At 44.0% G+C, this 19,264-nt stretch overlaps 1 protein-coding gene across 2 annotated transcripts in view; it reads right to left on the bottom strand.

Moving 5' to 3' along the window:
- The window catches only part of LOC122541985 (extracellular serine/threonine protein kinase FAM20C), an 80,482-nt gene extending 70,162 nt beyond the window's left edge, over nucleotides 1-10,320 (bottom strand). For both annotated transcript variants that reach the window (XM_087978124.1, XM_087978125.1), the window contains exons 1-2: nucleotides 9,653-10,320; nucleotides 1,080-1,252 (exon numbers count right to left, since the gene is read on the bottom strand). In XM_087978124.1, coding sequence (XP_087834250.1) covers nucleotides 1,080-1,252; nucleotides 9,653-10,164 — 685 coding nt within the window. In that variant the 5' untranslated portion in view covers nucleotides 10,165-10,320. The remainder of the gene's footprint in view (nucleotides 1-1,079; nucleotides 1,253-9,652) is intronic.
- Nucleotides 10,321-19,264: the final 8,944 nt, after the last annotated feature.

Below are 19,264 nucleotides of genomic sequence, written 5' to 3'. Positions count from 1 at the left end.
TATATGAACCAGTGGAGAATAACTAACAATAAGAATGATGTAAAGGTTAAAAGAAAATTAGTTAGATAGCAAGAGTGTTTGTAAATAATGAAATCAGGAAAGATTAAGTATAGCTAATGCTGGTCCTGGAGAGAGGGACTCTGGGGCCACAGTTGTGCAAAACAAGGAAATGGCAGAGACATTGAACAAGCTGTTTGCTTTCAAAACACTTCCCAAAGACACTTGAAAAAGTGGTGAATGAGAGGAAAGAATTTTAACAATCATTTCTGAAGTAACTGCATAGAGGCTGCTATCCCCTCACCAAGTCATCGTTTACCTACACATGGAGAGTCCTTGACATTGATCCAGCTCCCTCAGAGCCAGCTCTCAGAGTGAACAGGATGTCTGACACTCCTGTTTATATCTGTCAGCCAGGACTCCCTGATTGAACCAGATTAACAGCCCTAATCAGGGAACTCATATTCTGTGAGGTCCACCTGGCTGACTTGGTTACAATCGCTCCACTCCCTCTGTCCCTGCACATAATTTGGTATTCTCCCAGATGATGTCCTTTTCCTGCCTCATTGCATTTCCCAAAACATATTACTTCACACTCATCCTAAATGAATTCTACTTTCTAGTTTTCTGACAAACTGACTAGAGGACTAATTGCCACATGTTGCATCTGGAAGGACAGATGGACCCACTATGGAGAATCTGAGGTAGACAGGCAGGAGGCTGCAAGAACACAGTAAGCCAGGCAGCATCAGGAGGTGGGGAAGTCGATGTTTCAGGTGTAACCCTTCTTCAGGGATAGCACATTTATCGAGCTGGACATACCACTAGTAAGGGCTACATAGTTCCCATGGCTAATACTAGATTTAAGGTAAGAAGGGAAAATTTTAAAGAAGATGCAAGAGGAATTTTTTGTTTTACATAGAGCTGTAAATGCAAAACTTGTAAATGTTGATGTTGAGAGACCTGGGAGTATTTGCACAAGGAACACAAACAGTGAGCATACAAGTAAAACTAGCAAAAACTAGGAATGCCGAGGCTCTTAGCACATCAATAACAAAGGAGAAATTAAAATGCCTCCTTACCAACACGGACAATCTTGCTGGTGCTGAGCTCTTTTAATAAAGGGGCAACGATGCTGCTGTTGCGTGAGTACAATTCATAACGATTAATTCCAAGAAAGAATTTCATCCAATTTGTGTAACTTCCAGGAGAGGAATCATCAACTGGAAGGACATATTCCTGCTCATGACTGACCCTGGGAAAAGAGAAAAATCACTTCAACCTCTGCAAAATATAGCAGGCATCAGAATAGTCCACAACCCAAATGATATGAGCAAACTGTGCACAAACTGTAGTATATGAAAGTATCACGCACAGACTTGGTATAGTTGAGCTCCTTGGACATAATGTACATAAGTGTGGTATCTCAGAGTATCACAAACAAACTACGGTAAGAGGTAAAAACGCCTGGAGGAAGAACGCCTCATCTTCCGCCTCGGAACACTTCAACCCCAGGGCATCAATGTGGACTTCAACAGTTTCCTCATTTCCCCTTCCCCCACCTCACCCAAGTACCAACCTTCCAGCTCAGCACTGTCCCCATGACTTGTCCGGACTTGTCTGACCTGCCTATCTCCTTTTCCACCTATCCACTCCACCCGCTCCTCCCTGACCTATCACCTTCATCCCCTCCCCCACTCACCCATTGTACTCTATGCTACCCTCTCCCCACCCCCACCCTCCTTTAGCTTATCTCTCCACGCTTCAGGCTCTCTGCCTTTATTCGGCCTTTTGCCCGAAACGTCGATTTCGCTGCTCCTTGAATGCTGCCTGAACTGCTGTGCTCTTCCAGCACCACTAATCCAGAAACTACAGTAAGAGTTGACCATGAACAGGAGGTGGGAATTAGAGAAACATGGTATCTTAGAGTATGACAGTCAAAATTTCTTTTTTCATTAATTTGCAGAACATGGGTGTCACTGGCTGGGCAAGTATTTGTTACCAGTCTCTAGTTGCCCCTTGAGAAGGTCATGGTGAACCACCTTCTTGAACTGCTGCAGTCCATGCACTGGATGTAGACCCACAATATCCATAGGCAGGGAATTCCAGGATTTTGACCCAGCGACACTGAAGGAGCAGTGATATATTTCCATGTCAGGGTGGTGAGTGGCTTGCACAGGAACTGGCAGATGCAGATTCTTCTTTTTGTCTGCTGCCCTTGGCCTTCTCGATGGTCAAGGTTTGGAAAGTGCAGTCAAAGGATCTTTGGTGACTTTCTGCAGTGCACCTTCTAGATAGTACACACTACCACTACTGAGCGTTGGCAGTGGAGGGAGTGGATGCTTGTTGATGCTGTACCAATCAAGTGGGCTGCTTTGTCCTGGATTGTACCAAGTTTCTTGAGTGTTGTTGGGGCTGCACCCATCCAGGCAAGTGGGGAGTATTGTACAGGAAAGAGATTGAGTGTTTAGGCAGCTTGCTGTAAAGACAACAATCTCTCCATCAACGTCAGCAAAATGAAGGAGCTGATCATTGACCTCAGAAAGCAGAGTGGAGGGCACGCCCCTGTCAGCATCAATGGTTCTGAGGTGGAGATGGTCAAGGGCATCAAATTCCTGGGAGTGATGATCACCAATAATCTTGACACGGCAGTTAAGGAAGCACAACAACGACTCTATTTCCTCAGGAGGCTAAGGATATTTGGCATGTTCACAAAGACTCTTACCAATTTTTATAGATGCACTATACAAAGCATCCTATCTGGATAGATCACAGCATGTTTTGGCAACTGCTCCTCCCAAGACCTCAAGAAACTACAGAGAGTTGTGAACACAGCCCAGTCCAACACATGAACCAGCCTTCCATCCATTGACTCCATCTACACTTCCCACTACCTCGGGAAAGCGGCCAACATCATCAAAGACCCCGGTTATACTCTGTCCCACCTTCTTCCATCGGGCAGAAGACAGAAAAGTATGAATGCATGTACTTTTAAAATAGCTTCTTCCCTGATGTTAAGAGATTTATAAACAGACCTCTGAAATGTTAATTCTGATCTCTCTCTTTGCACCTTCTCTGTGGCTGTAACACTGTTTGCAATCACACAACACCAGGTTATAGTCCAACAGGTTTATTTGGAAGCACCAGCTTTCAGAGCGCTGCTCCTTCATCAGGTGGTTGTGGAGAATAAGACACAGAGTAACACCGCACTCTGTTCTGCTACCCTGATGCACGGTGTATGGTATGATCTTGCCTGTATAGCACACAAAACAACACTTTTCACTGTATCTTGGTCCATGTGACAATAATAAGCCAAACTTAAACTCAGACTTGCAACTTATAGATTGTGGACAAGCTTTGGGAAGTCAGGAAGTGAATTACTTGTTGCAATATTCTTAGCCTCTGACCTATTCTTGTTGCCACTGTATTTAGATGACAAGTCAATGTTAACCCACAGGATAGTGACAGTGGGGAGTCAGGGTTGAATGTCAAGGGCAAGTGGTTATATTCTCCTGTTGGAAATAATCATTGTCTGGCACTTGTCAACCCAAACCTGGATATTATCCAGATCTTGCTGCATTTCGACATGAACTGCTTCAGTATCTGAGGCATTGCAAATGGTGCTTCACACAATCAGGAAGGAGAGAGCACATCAGAATGAAGTACAGCCCAAGTCAGTATTTATTTTAGGGATTTTGGAGCAGCGTGAATGAGGAAATCTTTCTTTTCTTTCTCCAGTTTAAACTTTTAAAAATAAGTGTTCCATTTAAAACGGTAATGAGGTAGCTGATTCATCTGATGGAGATATAGTTGTCAATCAATCATCTGAGGCCTGATTAGAACCTAAGTAGGTGTCGACTACTGTTGAAGTTTAACTACTGTTGACATCTGACCATTGTGGCACAGACAGTCACACACAGGGAAGCTCACACCTTCAATATGTTATCTGGGCCGACATGAGAATATAACATCTAAAAAACGTTTTTACATATGAAAGAACTGAAACCAACATGGTGATTCTGACAGATGAGAGACTTAACAAACAATCCGGGTCTTTTTCAATATATTATTTCAGTTACATCACACTGTAAACTTTTGTTATAAATTCTGTGTCTTACAATCTTACACTCCACAACCACCTGATGAAGGAGCAGCACTCTGAAAGCTAGTGCTTCAAATTAAACCTGTTGGACTATAACCTGGTGTTGTGTGCTTTTTAACTAAGTTTAACTAGTGAGAATCACTTTAACACACCTCAGCTGTAGCTAAGGGAAGGACTGTTGAAACTGCAGGATCAGTAAGCTTTGCAAGGCTAGCAAAGTGAGTTCAAATCCATCCAGAGGGAGGCACAGCCTCAGTCAGGATATACTTTGGGAAGTTTGGGGCAGCGTGGGAATTCAGGGAAGAGGTGTTTTTTGATCGATTCGTAGTTTGTAAGGTCTTTGAATGGTATAAATTGTGGCTCAGGAATGGGGGTCTAGCACAAAGAGTGACATCACAGGAAGTCCACACTGTAGGGACAATTGGTAGGAATCAGAGTGTCTGAGCAGAGTCTGTGGGAGACGACCTTGTCCCAGGCGAAAAAATCTTCATCCTGAACAGGGAGAAACAGTAGTGAGATGGTTGGCTGTTCAGGAACCACCTTTAGGAATTGAGTGAGTAGTATCCGTGTGGTTTGTAGTTTGTTAGGAATATAATAAGAGAGTGAGGAATTTGATTTGGTGAGTAATGGGTAAGGTTGACTAATTTGTTCCGGCTTTATTGTTTATAGCTGGTAAGGATCACAATGGTCTGGAGAATTTGGTCCTGTGAAATGTCCCTGCTGCAATACTTAGGAAACCAGGGACGCTTCCAGCCTCATTACTGATAAAGAAAACCATCGCTGCAGCAAGGAGGGAGGCACGGTGGCACAGTGGTTAGCACTGCTGCCTCACAGCGCCAGTGACCTGGGTTCAATCACTGCCTCAGGCAACTGTCTGTTGCCACTGTATTTGCACAAGTTTGCACATTCTCCCCGTGTCTGCATGGGTTTCCTCCCACAGTCCAAAGATGTGCAGGTTAGGTGAACTAGCCATGATAAATTGCCCATGGTGTTAGGCGCATAAGTCAAGGGTAAAGTAGGGGAATGGGTCTGGGTGGGTTGCTCTTCGGAGGGTAGGTGTGGACTTGTTGGGCTGAAGGGCCTGTTTCCACACTGTAGATAATCTAATCTATAAAATAACTGAGAAGGCTCTTCAAATGAGGCCATCTATGTAGAGTTTAGGAATTAAAATAAAGGGGTGACCACATCGCTGGGATTATATTACTGGTCTCCCAGCAGTCAGAGGGACATAGGGAAGCAGAAATGTTAGCAAAAGTGGGAAAGGCGAATAGTATTATAGTAGTGGGGGATTTCAATTTTGCTAACATCAACTGGGATCACCTTAATGTGGAAGGATTCGAAAGGGTGGAATTTTTAAAGCGTGTCCAAGGCAATTTATTGAGCCATTATGTGGGTAGTCCGAATAGAGATATGGCCGTGCTAGACCTAATCCTCGAGAATGAAGCCAGTTAAGTTTTTAAAATGTCAGTGGAAAAGATTATGGTCACTATCCAGAAATCTCTATGTTTCAAAGGCATTATAGGAAGGGGATAAGGATAGTGGGGAAACTTAGTGTCAAAATTAGAAGAAGTCCAATTTCAATATCATTTGACAGAATGTGGCAAACATAGATGGGGAGCAATGACTTCAGACATGATTATATTTGGAGAGTGGGAATCTTTAAATGTAGCATAGAGATGATTCAGGGCCAACGTATTCCTCTCAGATTGAAAGACAAGGTCATAGGTCAAGGGAAACCCTGTATGTCACGGGAGACTTAGAACTTGAAAAAGAGAAAGGAAATATGTGTTGGTACTGAGCATTAAAAGGTCCTTCGGGAGTACAGAGTGTATGGGGGGAGGGAGGTATTTGTCAGATGGAGATCCTGTCTGACTAATTTAGTTGAGTGCTTTAAAAAGGTGACTGATTATATTGATGATTTGGAGATGCCGGTGTTGGACTGGGGCGTACAAAGTTAAAAATCACACAACACCAGGTTATAGTCCAACAGGTTTAATTGGAAGCACTAGCTTTTGGAGCGACGCTCCTTCATCAGGTGGTTGTGGAAGACACAATTGTAAGACACACAGGGTGATGCAGTTAATGTAGTTTACATGGACTTTACTCAGGCCTTTGACAAGGTCCCACATGGAAGGATGGTCCAAAAGGTCCGAATGGGATCCAAGGCAAGTTGGCGACTCGATCCAAAATTTGTTTGCAGATAGCAGGCAAAGGGAAGGGCTGTTTTTGTGATTGGAAAGCTGTGACCAGTGGAGTAGCACAGGGATCGGCATTGGGACCCTTAACACTGTGGATGTGAATGTAGAAGGTGTAATTAGTAAGTTTGCAGATGGTACAGAAATTGGAGGTGATGTTGATCATAAGGAGCATGGTCTCAGGCTACAGTCTGACATTGATCAGCTGGTAAATTAGGCAGAGCAATGGCAGATGGAATGTAATCCTGATAAGTGTAAAGTGATGCATTTTGGGAGGTAATAAGGGAAGGATTTACTCAATGAATGGTAGATCTTTGGGGAGTACTGAGGAACAAGGGGACCTTGCTGTGTATGTCCATAGATCCCCAAAGGTATAAGTACAGGTAGATAGGATGACGAAGAAGGCATATGGGATACCTGCCTTCATTAGCCAGGACGTAGAATATAGGAGCAGGGAAGTCTTATTACAACTTCATAAACTTGGTTGTGAATGTAGAAAATATAATTATAAATTTGCAGACGACTCAGAAATTAGTGTTGTTGTTGATCGTGAGGAGGATAGTCTCAGGCTACAGTCTGATATCAATCAGCTGGTAAATTGGGCAGAACAAAGGCAGATGGGATTTAATCCTGATCTGGGAGGTATTGAGGAACAAAAGGACCTTGGTGCACAAGTCCATCGATACCTAAAGTGTCAACACAAGAATTCAAGGTGTGAAAAGGCATAACCTACAGATAAAACACAAAGCAGCAAATCAAAGGGGTGACACGGTGGCTCAGTAGTTACCATGGCTGCCTCACAGCACCAGGGACCTGGGTTCATTTCCCAGCATCTGCATGGGTTTCCTCTGGTTTCCTCCCAAAATCCAAAGATGTGCAATTTAGGTGAATTGGCCATGCTAAATTGTTCCATAATATCCAAGGATGTGCATGGTAAATGTGGGATTGGGGGATGGGGATGGGTCTGGAGTGGGGGATGCTCTTCAGAGGGTCGATGCAGCCTCGATGGGGTGAATGGCTTCTTTCCGCACTGTAGAGATTCTATGATTCTGCACGCAATATTCCAAATGCGGCCCTAATTAAAGTTCGATACAGATGCGACATGACTTGCCTTCGTTATGCAGGGTGTAGATGCAAGGAACTCTCGTTACAACTTTCTAAAACATTGGTGTATATCTCTGCCTCTCATAATTTTATCCACTTCAATCATGTCCCCCCCGTTCGAAGATAAACAATCCCGGTCTGTCCAATCTCTCCTCATAATTAAAACTCTCCAGCAAACGCATCTCCTGTGCACCATCTCCAACATTGTCAGAACCCTCCTATAATGTGGATTCCAGGTCTAGCTGTGGTCTAGCCAATGTTTTATACAGTTGCAGCATAACCTCCCTCCTGTTAAGTTTAACGGCTTGACTAATAAAGGCAAGTATCCTATATGCCTTCATAACCATGTTATCCATCTGTCCTGATATCTTAAGGGACCAATGGACATGCATACCTCTGATCTTTGGTGCTTCCCAGGATCCTATCGTTCATCATGTATTTCCTTGCCTTGTTTGCCTTCCTGTACTCCTCCTGCCCTGTGCAGGAAGCGGGGAACATTTCCAGTACCCTCGACCTGCGTGTGTGCAGGAAGTGTCTCCAGCTGCAGATTCAGGGAGCCCAGGTTTTGGAGTTGGTGAAAATGTAGTGTCTGAGTGGAAATAGCAGGATGTTTCGGATCAGTATGTGGCTGGTGAGGTGGTGCAAGGGTTCCTAATTCCTGGGACATTAGAGAGGGAAAATGCTGGAAAATCTCAGCAAGTCTGGCAGCATCTGAAAGGAGAGAAAAGAGGTGACGTAAATTGACAAAAGGAGTATAATCTGGGAAAATGTGAAGCAGTTCATTTTGGAAGAGAGAACAGAATTTTATTTCAATAAAGAAATACTGCATAAAGTGCAGCACAACTGGACTTTGGGGGGACTTGTGCACGAAACCCAGAACGCTAGCCCACAGGGACAGCAGGTAATCAGGAAGGCTGATGGAATAATGGCCTTTATTTCAAGGGGGCTGGAGTATAACAGTAGGAAAGGCTTACAGCAACTGTACAAGGCGCTGGTGAGACCACATCTGGAGTACTGTCGGCAGGTTTGGATCCCCTATTTAAAGAACGATTTGATGATATTAGGCACCGTGTACTCACTGTGAGAGAATACTTTACATGCAATGTGCTTTGAGTGTAGTGGTACACTTTGTTTCACACAGGAGTAACTGAAGACATTGGCAGGAGAATAAAAAACAGAACAGTGATGAGAAATTGTAGAGCTCTGAGATGCAGAAAGACCTAGGGGTTTGAGTGGATGAATCACAAAAGGTTCATACACAGGGGCACTAGGTAAACAAGAGTGTGTCGTTATTTTTTTACTGGAAAATTGAAAGCAAAAGATATGAAGTTATGTGTTAGTTATTGGTAAGATAACCACTGAAGTATTGTGAACAGTATTAATCTCCTTATTTCAGGGAGTATGTAAATGCATTGCAAGCAGTACAGAGAAAATTACTAGACTGCAGTGAGGAGGGTATTGTCTTATACAGAAAGATTGGACAGGCTAGGCTTGCATCCTCTGCATCCAAGGAGCAGGAGAATCGACGTTTCAGGCATAAGCCCTTCTTCAGGATTCCTGAGGAAGGGCTTATGCCCGAAACGTTGATTCTCCTGCTCCTTGGATGCTGCCTGACCTGCTGCGCTTTTCCAGCAACACATTTTTCAGCTCTGATCTCCAGCATCTGCAGTCCTCACTTTCTCCTTGTATCCTCTGCAGTTCAGACGAGTAAGTTGAGTCGGTTGAAACATACAAGATCCTGAGATGCCTGGTCAATGTGGAAAAGGTTTCCTCTTGTGGGAGAATCTGGAACGAGGGGGTCACTGTTTAAAAATCAGGGGTCAACCAATAGAAAAGGAAACGCGGTGAAACATTTTCTCTTAGAGGGTCGTGAACTCTCTTCCCAAAAATGTGGCAGATACAGAGTTCTTTTAAGGTGGAGGTGTTTAGATTCTTGCTAGGTAAAGAGGGTGAAAGGTTATCAGGGGATGAAGAATGTGGATTTGAGGTTACAAATAGATCAGCAAGGAGCTTATTAAATGGCGGAGTGGGCTTGAAGGGGCTGATTGGTGTACTGCTGATGCTTTTTTGTATGGTTTATCCTTCAAAGTATCACATTGTCTCTATTATCCCTCCCTCTGCAAACAGACCCTTCCATCCAGCTCATCCACACTGACCAGATATCCTAATGTAATCTAGTCACAAATGGGCCCAAATCCCTCTAAACCCTTCTTACTTATAGTTCCAGAAGTTAACTGAGTTATGCCCCACTCACCAACCATCAGGGTTTTTGCTTTTCGGATTGAATTTTTCTGCTGAACTCTCAGAGAACAGCTGATCGTCTGGTGTCAGTGTTGGAATCGGGGTGTTGTACAGTGGATGTTGAAACAATGCAGTCAGTTTGGAGATGTTTGACTTAAAGCGCTCCCTCTGAAGTTTACTCTCCAGCTTAAAGCCTGACTCTGTATGTTTCTTTTGATGGAATATCTGGCTCTTGATATTTGAATCCAGGGATTGAGAAGCACGGCCAGATATCCTGGTGCTGGCATAATTCTGAAGTTCTCTGTTTGTCTTTGACTGCTTGCTCTTCATCACTGATCGGTTCGGGAGCAGAGGAACATTCTGGCCAGCAGCCGCCTGTGGGGAATGGGCACAGTTTTCCTGACCACTTAGCTCCTGAACAGGCAACAGAGCGATCAAGATATGCAGCACCAGGCTGATCACAATCAAAAACAAGACTGTTAACTTGGGCCTCCAAAACGTCAGCATCAGGACTCCCCGAGCCATCACTGACAAATTCTTCAGGGTTCCAGTTTCTCAAAATTTCAGTTCCGAATTTCGATGATGACTCTGTGAGTTGCTGTTGAGATCTGGTTTGCCAGTCCTCGAGTCACATCGCAACTGAATGACCTCTTGGCTGTACAACTGGGTTTGTTCACAAGAACTCAGATCAGTATGACCGTTCTGGTTTATCACACAGCAAACAGGGGATCAGTCAATGTCCAAAGGTGTCCTGGAATCAGCCAGAGAGACTGTGTTTCATGCCAGACTCCTCAGAACTGTAGCTAAGGACAGATTCAGGAATGGGCCAACAGTTGCACATTAACACCTTGTTCAATATACATCAAATGAAAGATGTTCAGGATCACATGACTTCATGGAAGGAGGAATATGGTCACTTGATTACTCCAAAACCCGCCCAACAAAAAGCACCTGAAGTCCTTATCAAACTCTCTTAAGACAGATACAGCACAAAGTTAGATACTGAGTACAGCTCCCTCTACACTGTCCCCAAACAATCCCAGGATAGGGATTAAATGGGGTTAACTACAGAGTAAAGCTTCCTTTGCTCTTTTAAACTGAAAGTAAAACTCCTTTAAAATTGTTCCCATCAAATATTTGCATGTCAGTGACAACACAGGTTTAGCAAACAAAATATAGCAATTTCTACTCTGTCCGCATACAGCACATGCTGGATACAGCAGATGCTGGAGATTAGAGTCAAGATTAGTGTGGTGCTGGCAAAGCACAGCAGGCCAAGCAGCATCCGAGGAGCAGGAAAATCAGAAATTGAGCTCATTCCTGATGAGAGAAAGTGAGGGCTGCAGATGCTGGAGATCAGAGCTGAAAATGTGTCGCTGGAAAAGCGCAGCAGGTCAGGCAGCATCCAAGGAGCAGGAGAATCGACGTTTCGGGCATAAGCCCTTCTTCAGGAGAAGGGCTTATGCCCGAAACGTCGATTCTCCTGCTCCTTGGATGCTGCCTGACCTGCTGCGCTTTTCCAGCAACACATTTTCAGCTCATTCCTGATGAAGGCCTTTTGCCCGAAAAGTCAATTTTCCTGCTACTCGGATGCTGCCTGACCTGCTGTGCTTTGCCAGCACCACACTAATCTTGACTCCCATCAAACACTCCGGCTGGAAGGTTCATTTCCAGACGTTTCGTCACCCTACTAGGCAACATCTTCAGTGGGCCTCCAGTCGAAGCATTGCTGATAATTCCTGCTTTCTATTTACAGTGTATATGTTTGGGTTTCTTTGGGTTGGTGACATCATTTCTGTGGTTATGTCAGGTCCTGTTCTTTTTCTCATTAGGTGTAGATAGGGTCTAACAACAGTTAGGAAGGACACCACTTTGACTGGAACAACACATCCATCCCAGGACAAGCCAAACAGAGACACGCACAAGAATTCCTAGAAGCATGACATTCCAACCAGAACTCTATCAACAAACATATTGAGTTAGACCCCATCTATCACTTCCTGAGTAAAAGAGAGGAAATGACATTGCCACAGGAAATGATGTCACCACAGGAAATTACATCACCAACCCAAAGATACAACAGGATCTGGACCAGATGGGCCAATGGGCTGAGAAGTGGCAGATGGAGTTTAATTCAGATAAATGTGATGTGCTGCATTTTGGGAAAGCAAATCTTAGCAGGACTTATACACTTAATGGTAAGGTTCTAGGGAGTGTTGCTGAACAAAGAGACCTTGGAGTGCAGGTTCAGAGCTCCTTGAAAGTGGAGTCGCAGGTAGATAGGATAGTGAAGAAGACGTTTGGGAAGCTTTCCTGAATGAGTCAGAGTATTGAGTACAGAGTATTGAGTCATGTTGCGGCTATACAGGACATTGGTTAGGCCACTTTAGGAATATTGCATGCAATTCTGGTCTCCTTCCTATCGGAAAGATGTTGTGAAACTTGAAAGGGTTCAGAAAAGATTTACAAGGATGTTGCCAGGATTGGAGGATTTGAGCTACAGGGAGAGGCTGAACAGGCTGGGGCTGTTTTCCCTGGAGTTTTGGAGGCTGAGGGGTGACCTTATAGAGGTTTACAAAATTATGAGGAGCATTGATAGGATAAATAGATCAAGTCTTTTCCCTGGGGTCGGGGAGTCCAGAACTAGAGGGCATAAGTTTAGGGTGAGAGGGGAAAGATATAAAAGAGACCTAAGGGGCAACTTTTTCACACAGAGCGTGGTACGTGTATGTACTCAGCTGCCGGAGGAAGTGGTGGAGGCTGGTACAATTGCAACATTTAAGAGGCATTTGGATGGGTATATGAATAGGAAGGGTTTGGAGGCATATGGGCCGGGTGCTGGCAGGTGGGACGAGATTGGGTTGGGATATCTGGTCGGCATGGATAGGTTGGACCAAAGAGTCTGTTTCCATGCTGTCCATCTCTATGACTCTATATAAATTGAGCTAAAAATCACACAACACCAGGTTATAGTCCAACAGGTTTAATTGGAAGCACATTAGCTTTCGGAGCGACGCTCCTTCATCACGTGATTGTGGAGGGCTCGATCGTAACACAGAATTTATAGCAAAAATTTACAGTGTGATGTAACTGAAATTATACATTGAAACATTGATTGTCTGTTAAGCCTTTCATCTGTTAGAATACAGTGATAATTTCACTTCCTTCATGTGTAAATCACAAAACCTTTTTTTAAAAGTTGCATTCCCGGGTTAGCTGTTAACAATGGTGATAGCCCCCTATGTTCTCTGTCTATGGCATGATGTTTAGATTGTTATCTCACGTTTTAGATTAAAATCAATCTAAACATCATGGCATAGACAGAGAACACAGGGGGCTAACAGCTTCAACATATTGTCTAGCTATCACCATTGTTAACAGCTAACCTGGGAATGCAACTTCTAAAAAAAGGTTTTGTGATTTACACAAGAAGTGAAACTATCACTGTATACTAACAGATGAAAGGCTTAACAGACAATCAATGTTTCAATGTATAATTTCAGTTACATCACACTGTAAATTTTTGCTATAAATTCTGTGTTACGATCGAGCCCTCCACTATCACCTGATGAAGGAGCGTCGCTCTGAAAGCTAGTGTGCTTCCAATTAAACCTGTTGGACTATAACCTGGTGTTGTATGATTTTTAACTTTGTACACCCGAATTCAACACCGGCATCTCCAAATTATATATAATTTGGTCTCTGGTTTGTTACCCGTGCCACGTGATAGAGAGTCGAGGAATAGGGAGAGAGAACAGTTAAATGCATGGCTACAGGGATGGTGCAGGAGGGAGGGATTCCGGTATTTGGATAACTGGGGTTCTTTCTGGGGAAGGTGGGACCTCTATAAACAGGATGGTCTACACCTGAACCTGAGGGGCACCAGTATCCTTGGTGGGAGGTTTGCTAGTGCTCTTGGGGGGGGTTTAAACTAACTCTGCAGGGGCATGGGAACCCAGACTGTAGCTTTAGGGTGCAGGACCTGGAATGTAGGGAGGTTAGGAACATGGCATCAATTTCAAAGGAGGGTGCCTGTAAACAGGAAAGTGGTTTGAAGTGTGTATACTTCAATGCAAGAAGTATACGAAATAAGGTAGGTGAACTTGCTGCGTGGGTTGGTACCTGGGACTTCGATGTTGTGGCTATTACGGAGACATGGGTAGAACAGGGACAGGATTGGCTGTTGCAGGTTCCAGGGTTTAAATGTTTTAGTAGGGTAAGAGGTGGGGGTAAAAGAGGGGGAGGTGTGGCATTGCTTGTCAAAGATCGTATTCCAGCTATGGAAAGGACGATGGATGAAGACTCGCCATCTGAGGTAGTTCGGGCTGAGGTTAGGAATAGGAAAGGTGAGCTCACCCTGTTAGGAGTTTTTTACAGGCCTCCTAATAGTCCTAGAAACGTAGAAGAAAGGATTGCGAGGATGATTCAAGAGAAGAGTGAAAGTAATAGGGTGGTTGTTATGGGGGACTTTAACTTTCCTGATATTAATTGGGAAAGCTATAGCTCAAGTTCGTTAGATGGATCAGTGTTTGTCCAATGTGTGCAGGAGGGTTTCCTGACACAATATGTAGATAGGCCAACAAGAGGTGAGGCCATACTGGATTTGGTTCTGGGTAATGAACCAGGCCAGGTGTTAGAATTAGAGGTAGGTGAGCACTTTGGGGACAGTGACCACAATTCGGTGACCTTTACTCTAGTGATGGAGAGGGATAAGTGTGTACTACAGGGCAAGAGTTATAGATGGGGGCAGGGAAATTATGATGCTGTGAGGCATGACTTAGGATGTGTGGCCTGGAAAAGTAAGCTTCAAGGCAAGGGTGTAATTGATATGTGGATCTTGTTCAAGGAGCAACTATTGAGTGTCCTTGATAAGTATGTGCCCGTCAGGCAGGGAGGAAAGGGTCGTGTGAGGGAGCCGTGGTTTAATAAGGAATTGGAATACCTTGTTAAATGGAAGAGGGCGGCCTATGTAAAGATGAGGCGTGAAGGTTCAATTGGGGCGATTGAGAGTTATAAGGTAGCCAGGAAGGACCTGAAGAGAGAGCTAAGAGCAGCAAGGAGGGGACATGAAAGGTCCTTAGTTGGTAGGATTAGGGAAAACCCTAAGGCTTTCTATAGGTATGTCAGGAATAAAAGAATGACTAGGGTAGGAATAGGTCCAGTCAAGGATAGTAGTGGGAAGTTGCGTGTGGAGTCTGAAGAGATTGGGGAGACACTGAATGAATACTTTTCGTCAGTATTCAATCAGGAACAGGACATTGTTGTCAATGTGAGTACTGAGTCACAATTAAGTAGAATGGATGGCTTTGAGGTATGTCGAGAAGAGGTGTTGGAAATTCTGGAAAGGGTGAAAATAGATACGTCCCCTGGGCCTGATGGCATTTATCCTAGGATTCTCTGGGAAGCAAAGGAAGAGATTGCAGAGCCATTGGCCTTGATTTTTATGTCCTCGTTGTCTACAGGAGTAGTGCCAGAAGATTGGAGGCTAGCAAATGTGGTTCCCTTGTTCAAGAAGGGGAGTAGGGATAACCCTAGTAACTATAGGCCGGTGAGTCTCACTTCTGTTGTGGGCAAAATCTTAGAGAGAATGGTAAGGGATAGGATTTATGAACATCTGGATAGGAATAATGTGATCAAGGATAGTCAGCATGGTTTTGTGAAGGGCAGGTCGTGCCTCACAAACCTTATTGAATTCTTTGAGAAGGTGACTAAGGAGGTGGACGAGGGGAAAGCAGTAGATGTGGTGTATATGGATTTTAGTAAGGCGTTTGATAAGGTTCCCCATGGTAGACTACTGCAAAAAATACGGAGATATGGTATTGAGGGTGAGTTGGAGGTTTGGATTAGGAGTTGGCTGGCTGGAAGAAGACAGAGGGTAGTAGTTGATGGCAAATGTTCATCTTGGAGTGCCGTCACTAGCGGTGTTCCGCAAGGATCTGTTTTGGGACCATTGCTGTTTGTCATTTTTATAAATGACCTGGAGGAGGGGTTAGAAGGTTGGGTGAGTAAGTTTGCGGATGATACGAAAGTCGGAGGAGTTGTAGACAGTGAGGAAGGATGTGGCAGGTTACAGCGGGATATAGATAAGCTGCAGAACTGGGCAGAAAGGTGGCAAATGGAGTTCAATGTAGCTAAGTGTGAGGTGATTCACTTTGGTAAGAGTAATAAAAAGATGGGGTACTGGGCTAACGGTCGGATACTTGGTAGTGTGGATGAGCAGAGGGATCTTGGTGTCCATGTACACAGATCTCTGAAAGTTGCCACCCAGGTAAATAGTGCGGTGAAGAAGGCATATGGCGTACTGGCTTTTATTGGTAGAGGAATTGAGTTCCGGAGTACTGAGGTCATGATGCAGTTGTATAAGACTCTGGTGCGGCCACATCTGGAGTATTGTGTGCAGTTTTGGTCGCCATACTATAGGAAGGATGTGGAGGCACTGGAACGGGTGCAGAGGAGGTTTACCAGGATGTTGCCTGGTATGGTAGGAAGATCGTATGAGGAAAGGCTGAGGCACTTGGGGTTGTTTTCATTGGAGAAAAGAAGGTTTAGGGGTGACTTGATAGAGGTGTATAAGATGATTAGGGGTTTAGATAGGGTCGACAGTGAGAATCTTTTTCCACGTATGGAGTCAGCTATTACAAGGGGGCATAGCTTTAAATTAAGGGGGGGTAGGTATAGGACAGATGTTAGGGGTAGGTTCTTTACTCAGCGAATCGTGAGTTCATGGAATTCCCTGCCAGTAGCAGTGGTGGACTCTCCCTCATTATGGGCATTTAAGCGGGCATTGGATAGGCATATGGAGGATAGTGGGCTAGTGTAGGTTAGGTGGGCTTGGATCGGCGCAACATCGAGGGCCAAAGGGCCTGTACTGCGCTGTATTCTTCTATGTTCTATGTTCTATAAATAGAAAGCAGGAATTATCAACAGTGCTTCACTTGGAGGCCCAGTGAAGGTGTTACCTAGTAGGGTCATGAAACGTTGGAAATGAACCTTCCAGCTCAGCGAGCAAACCCACATCCAGGTTATTGAGATGATTTGGGAAAGTGAAATTTTATTTAAATTCAGAGAGCCACGTGGAATTGTTCTTTCGTTCAAACTTTTAATAGAGGGAAGTGCTCCATCTGGAAATTCTCCACTCACCTATTATCATCAAGCCAGGAGATTAACTCTGGTTCAATGGAAAGTTCAGGAGGGTATGCCTAAAACTGAAGTGTCAACCTGGTGAAGCTACTAAACAGCAGAAGCAGCAAGTGATAGACAAAGCTACGCAATCCCACAAGCAGTGCATCAGATCGAAGTTCCATAATTCTATTACATCCAGTTGTGAGTGGGGTGATGGACAATTAAACAACACACTGGAGGAGGCGACTCCACAAATATCCCCATCCTCAATGATGGAGGAACCCAGAACACCAGTGTGAAAGATAAGGCTGAAGCACTCGCAGCAATCTTCAGCCAGAAGTGTCGAGTAGATGCTGAAAATGTGTTGCTGGAAAAGCGCAGCAGGTCAGGCAGCATCTGAGAAGCAGGAGAATTGCCTTTTCGGGCATGAACCCTTCTTCATTCCTGAAGAAGGACTCATGCCCGAAACGTCGATTCTCCTGCTCTTTGGATGCTGCCTGACCTGCTGCGCTTTTCCAGCAACACATTTCCAGCTCTGAGCTTAAATATACTCAGGCTCGGAGTAACCTCTTCAGGGGTTTATCCCAACACTTCTGGCTCTGAGATTAACATGAACTCTTCACTCTAGTTCACTATATATCCTTCTTTTCTCAGGAGTACTGTCATCCTCATTCAAAAACTTCACAGGACTGTCCCAAAGCCCAAAGTGAAAAAAAAACTCTGCAAGCTTTGGGTGTCAAGCTTAAAAAGGTCAAGTCCCTGAGCCCTCTAAAATCTTGAGGCCCTATTATTTACCTTGCTTTGTCAGCAAGACAAATGAAGATGCACAAACATTAGTGGGGCAGAACATGTCAATCACCCTAAAGCCAGGCCTTGAGAACTATTTTATAACTAAAACTGTGGACATACTTACAAGTTAAATATTAACTTCAGACCCAAGAAAACGCATCAGTTACTAATTGAAAATCCATAAACCAAACAAATAATACATATTATATAATCCCACAGTTTCGAACACAACACTGCCACTTGCAAGTTTCCCTTCAAGTCATGTACCATTCCATTGTGGAATCACTGTTCCATCTCTGTCACTGGATCAAAATCCCTGCATAACAGCAGTGTCCCTACACCCCTGAACTACCGCAGTTCAAGGAAAACAACTCACCACCAACTTCTCAAGGGCAATTAGGGATGGGCAATAAATGTTTTCCCAACTGAGTGACACCGTCAAACCATGACTGAAAAAAAAGCGTGAAATATAAATATTTTAAAATTGGAAACTCCTTGAAAAGCCTCGGCTTGCTGATAGGCTGCTCCTGACTTTAAATTATAAAATATTCCATTTGTGATCATGTTTTCCATGCTGTAATATTGACCAAAGTTTACACTGTTGAACGTAGTTAAGCAGCAAAACATCCGTGGAAACTTCAAACCACGAAATAACAAACGAATTCAGCTGTCCAAATATTCACCCAATGATGAAGCTCGACATTCAATAAGCAGGTGGTACAAATATCAGGAATGTATCACAAATAAAATCCAATTGTTTTGGGGACCCCTTGGTATTGATAATATTGAACCGAATTATCACAGGGAAAGTGAAACACTGAAACCCGAACACTGGAGTGAACCAATCTCAGGGGAAAGCAGTCTGGCACCAGTCTGTTCCTGTTGGAATCAAGGCAGCTGTAATCAGTAGGTCAGTGTGACCAGCCTTGTACTTTGCATATCTCTCCAGTCAATACAGTTACTTGTTTAACCTCGTGATAATTGTTTTTTCAATTGCTCAGTTGGTGAGAGATGGTGCTGAGAAATACAGAGGCAAGAACACCGTGTGTACTGCTCCCAGAGTACAAGCTTACACAGAAATACAGAAATGTCATGTCAGGGTAACTCATCATTTGATCCAATCAATGTTTACCCCACACGTATCTGAATAAATGGTCTCCGCTCCTGTATCTTCCCAGATCGCTTTCTCCCTCATATTCATATTCATATTTGGATTCATATATCCATCCAAATGCCTCTTAAATGTTGCAATTGTACCAGCCTCCACCACTTCCTCTGGCAACTCATTCCATACACGTACCACCCTCTGTGTGAAAATTTTGCCCCTTAGGACTCTTTTATATCTTTCCCCTCTCACCCTAAACCTATGCCCTCAAGTTCTGGACTCTCCCATCCCATGGAAAAGACATTGTCTATTTATCCTATCCATGCCCCTCATGATTTTGTAAACCTCTATAAGGTCACCCCTCAGCCTCCGACGCTCCAGGGAAAACAGCCCTAACCTATTCAACCTCTCCCTATAGCACAAATCCTCCAACCCTGGCAAAATTATTGTAAATCTTTTCTGAACCCTTTCAAGTTTTGCAACATTTTTCCAATAGGAAGGAGACCAGAGGTGCACACAATATTTCAAAAGTGGCCTAAGCAATGTCCTGTACAGCCGCAACATGACCTCCCAACTCCTGTACTCAATACTCTGACCAATAAAGGAAAG

Source organism: Chiloscyllium plagiosum, unplaced genomic scaffold, assembly GCF_037043375.1.
Source record: "Chiloscyllium plagiosum isolate Xiang-an unplaced genomic scaffold, Cpla_swu_hap1 HiC_scaffold_33, whole genome shotgun sequence".
Taxonomy (NCBI): Eukaryota; Metazoa; Chordata; class Chondrichthyes; order Orectolobiformes; family Hemiscylliidae; genus Chiloscyllium; species Chiloscyllium plagiosum.
Note: the sequence above shows the minus strand (reverse complement) of the source record. Positions and strands in the feature narration are given on the sequence as shown.